General features: G+C 37.9%; 1 protein-coding gene across 1 annotated transcript in view; it reads right to left on the bottom strand.

The window, feature by feature from the left end:
- si:dkey-220o5.5 (actin filament-associated protein 1-like 2) overlaps positions 1-2,391 on the bottom strand; it is a gene marked incomplete at its 5' end in the record, with an annotated part of 8,915 nt that extends 6,524 nt beyond the window's left edge. Inside the window, 3 exon segments of the mRNA XM_035658780.1 lie at positions 1,710-1,771; positions 1,983-2,060; positions 2,257-2,391. Of these exon segments, the coding sequence (XP_035514673.1) occupies positions 1,710-1,771; positions 1,983-2,060; positions 2,257-2,391 (275 nt within the window).
- Between the last annotated feature and the right edge of the window lie 1,971 nt (positions 2,392-4,362).

The raw sequence follows: 4,362 nt of genomic DNA, 5'->3' as shown, positions 1-4,362 counted from the left end.
GTTGGTTCACTCCATCACGTAGACCAGATGCTAATCGGCCGCATCAATGACCACTTCCTCCTCTGCCAGAGCTCTCAGCCAATAGGACGACAGATAGAGGAGAGATGGCCTCATATGTAAACACTGAGCATCCTGTCACTCCCTCTAACACAACACACACACCACACACACACGTTGGTTCATCCATCACGTAGACCAGATGCCAATCGGCCGCCATCATGACCACTTCCTCCCTCTGCCAGAGCTCTCAGCCAATAGGACGACAGATAGAGGAGAGATGGCCTCATATGTAAACACTGAGCATCCTGTCACTCCCTCTAACACACAGCACACAGCACCACACACACACCACACACACACACGCACAGTAACCCGGCCGTCTCCTCCCAAACCTCAGGAGGACTCAGTCTGTCATTACTGACCCACATCACAAACCTCCTCCTCCTGTTATCTAAAAAAAAAAGCTCTTTTTTCTTTCCCGACCACTTTTCTTTAACCAGCCGGATGTAAAGAACTACAGTGAGCGAGAATCGGAGTCAGGAAGAGTTCAAATCTTTACATTTCACAACCAGATCTCGAGGATCACATTGAAGGATGGCTTCCTGATCCAGCCAGCCGTGTTGAAGTTTAAACTGTTATATATGAATCTCATTAGATTTAACTTGTTGGAGTTGGTGAGTTGGAGCTTATATTCAATTATTTTCTACCGTCCCACCCCCCCGTTTATACATCCGCGCCGGCGGCGAGCAGGACGCTGTATCCAGTATGCTTCCGTTTATTTTTGATTCTGTTCTTAACGGTCCAGGGTTTTTATCTATCTATCTATCTATCTATCTATCTATCCTATCTATCTACTATCTATCTATTCTATCTATCTAATCTATCTATCCTATCTATCTATTATCTATCTATCTTATCTTACTACTGTCTTATCTATTCTATCTCTTCATATCTACTCTATCTATGTAGACTCCCAGGATCCACTCTACATAATCATTAAATGTTTTTACATGGAAAAAAATGAAGAAAAGGAAAGGCTTTAGGGTACAATACTCGAGTAAATGTACTTAGTTACATTCAACCACTGCTCCTGTGTTTCCTCGGCAACCAAAGGTGATAGTGAAGGAACCTGTGTAACTTTTAGAGCAGAATTTGTGTGTATCTGATTCTTAACATGTTGAAGTAAAATCACTCATTTCCAGCAGGTTCCCAAACATAATAATCTCAAACTTATTCACCTTTATTTAAAGAAAACATCAAAGTTCATTTTAGACCTGTTTGATAAAACAACCACCAGTCGAGGAAGTTGGGTTGTTTTTTAAGTTAAGTTAAGTTTGGAGTATAGGATATAAGTCGTTTTCAGGTTTTTTATTTATTAATTAGTTTTAATATGCTATATTATACATCTTTCCACTCTACCACAATTCAGAGGCAAATATTAAACTTTTTACTTATTTACTTATTATTTATTTCATGTTACTTTACAGATTCAGATTAATAATATAAATAGTATCAACAAATAAAATAAGATATCAGGATAAACTGGTGGTAAGTAAATATGAGCTTTTCTTTTGGTACTTTGAGTATAATGTGAGGCCAATAGTTAGGTTCTTTTCCTAAAGTTTAAATGCAGGACTTTAAGTTAAATATCTGAGTATTTCTTCCACTATGACAGATGTGAAATGTGAGAAATGTGTGTGTTGACTCACCCCGTTCCTCAGCCACACCAATGAGTCCCGCTTTAAGACCAGCTCAGAGGACCGGACACCTTCTGGACACACAAACAAATCTGATTTCAGACTGAAAACACATATTATAAACATTTTATAAACTTTATTTTCAGATTGACATGATTGTGTATCTTATGTAGAATATTGTCCAAAATAATCTTAAATGTGTTGTTTTCAATTCAAAACTGAGAGCTCAGGAAATAGAAGAAAACCTCCAGAGTGTTGGACAGGTTCCTGTGATTTAAGTGTTACCTGTCCCAGGTGAGTCTATCTGCTCGTTGCTAGGAGACAGTGACGGACAGCTCATGATCATGTACTCAGCATCTTCCACTGGAAACACAACAGACATCCATCAGTGTCAGTAAACATGTTACTATTCAGTTCACAGATCCACAGGCTGCTGGTTGAGGTTGTACAGCAGCTTGTTCAGTGGCCCTGTACTTTAATATATTCTCTGTATCATTAATATTATTATCATTAGTTATAGTAATATCAGTATCATTAATAGTATCAGTAGTATCATTACCAGGAGCGTCGTTTGTTTGCAGTTTGGACAGCAGCTCTGAGATGGATTTCTTCTGAGCCTGAGCGATGTAACTCAAGTTCTCTGAGTCCAGAACAGACAGGAAGGACTGCAGGTCCCAGATCAGCTTGGCCAGCACTACAGACAGACAGGCACACAGACAGACAGGTAAACGGCTGAACCCACAGACCCCTCAGCCGCCCGTCTGTTCGGCCTCATTAACGAGTTCAATCTAATGTGAAAATTGTCTTTATCTCGATCTGATTGAGTCATCGTTTAACTGACTGTTGACAGAAGCGGAAGCGATGAGTCATGTTTGTTATCAAAGACTCTTTTCACTCGGCTGGTGCATCGACGGAAACAGACTCCGTTAGTTGTTATTTGACTTTAACGAAGTAACCGTCCTCACATTAATACACACAACTCACAGAAGTGTCTGATTTCTATCGTTTGACCTTCGACTGGAGCTCTTTAAATGACCTCGTCATCTCGTTGTGGCAGCGAGTGGAGAATAAACTCCACCCAAGGTTTATCTTCATCAACCAATTAACTCTTCACACATTTTGTTAAACTTCTTTACATTTGGATGGAAACCAGACTACAGACACTGTCTTTCCTTCAAGTCTTTAATGTTGAACAATGTGAAATTTAGCATGTAGCATTTAGCATGATAGGATGTATGTTTAAAGCACATTTAATGCAGTAACAATTATTGGATGCTAACTTATACTGACATACTATCATTTTAATATCCAGGGGTCTTAACCTGCTAATATGCTAACATGCTAACTGCAGGCAAATTATGCAAGTTTCACTTTTTAAATCTGGATTTGCTAAATGTTAGCCTACATGCTAAGTTGCCTGTGCTTATGCTAACATGCTAATACTTAAGATAAACCAACTAAAAATTAAAAAGCAACGTACAGAAATTAAAACAAAAGGAACATTATTTAAGCAGCAATAAAATAAATTCATGAACATTTTTTAAATAAGCCAATAAAATAAAATAATTAAGTATTGGAACAAAATTTATAGAAAAGAACGGGTTAGGTTATAACGCAATATGTAGCGTAGCGTACTGCCACCTGTTTACATTACTTTACTTTTTAGTAAATATTAACCTCAAATATTTAAAAGATTTAAAGTTTTAAATCATTTTTAAAAACTTTGATGTGACCTTTAAATATCTACATTTATGTTTAAGCTAACATGCTGTAAACATTTAAACTATGATTATAATTTTAAAATGATTTAAAAATGATGAAATCTTATTATATTATAATAATTAACTTATTTTCAAACTTAGCCATTGACATTTAGCAACATTTACAAGCTAAATAGAGTTTTTGTGTTTATGTTATGTTCCTCATTATGTCTCACGAACAGAAAGTGATGGAGTTGAGTTTGTCGTCAGCAGGTTGATAAAACATGAGCAGCGTCATGAAGTCGCTCTGTGTTCACGTTGGATGAATGAAGCTGTTGTCTCTCTTTCACTCAATGAACACTGACTGTGTGTCTTCAGAGGAGCTGAACTCATTGAAGGCAGCGATGTGAGACGCCTCTCACTTCACATTATCTGCCGTCACACACAGTTAAAAATACAAACAGTGGTCATATATTCCTGCTTCATCCATCTGTATCTGTTTTATTTATATATAGAGGTATTTCTGAGTCTTTCTTGGTTTCCAGGAACAGAAACTTCCGTGTTCCTGTGATATTTGTTCTAAACGTTAAAGTGTTAAAGAGGTGAAACACTGCAGCTGCTGTCTGTTTAAAGCAGAACCGGTTAATGAGTGAACGAACACCGGACTGACTGCACCTGTTCAGGTAACGTTTGCCATCACAAATATTCTGGCGTTCGGCCTTCACACAGGACACACAGTGATAAGCTGCTGGAAGCTGCTAATGTTTAACACAGAATAAAGACTGTTGTTACGTCATTTATAAACTCAAGGTTTCCAAAGTGTCGAGGGAACATTTAAAGCAACCTGCAATCTGGAAAACCTTTTCAATGACCACCAGGACCACCTAAAGAACCTCTAGAACATCTTCACTAATATAAACGAGTTCTTCAACCAACAGGAAGACTTATAGAACCCACTGGAAGAC

This window comes from Morone saxatilis, unplaced genomic scaffold (assembly GCF_004916995.1).
Source record: "Morone saxatilis isolate NCDOM2014 unplaced genomic scaffold, NCSU_SB_2.0 Contig16, whole genome shotgun sequence".
Lineage (NCBI taxonomy): Eukaryota > Metazoa > Chordata > Actinopteri > Moronidae > Morone > Morone saxatilis.
The sequence above is the reverse complement of the archived record's forward strand: the minus strand, read 5'-3'. Positions and strand labels throughout refer to the sequence as shown.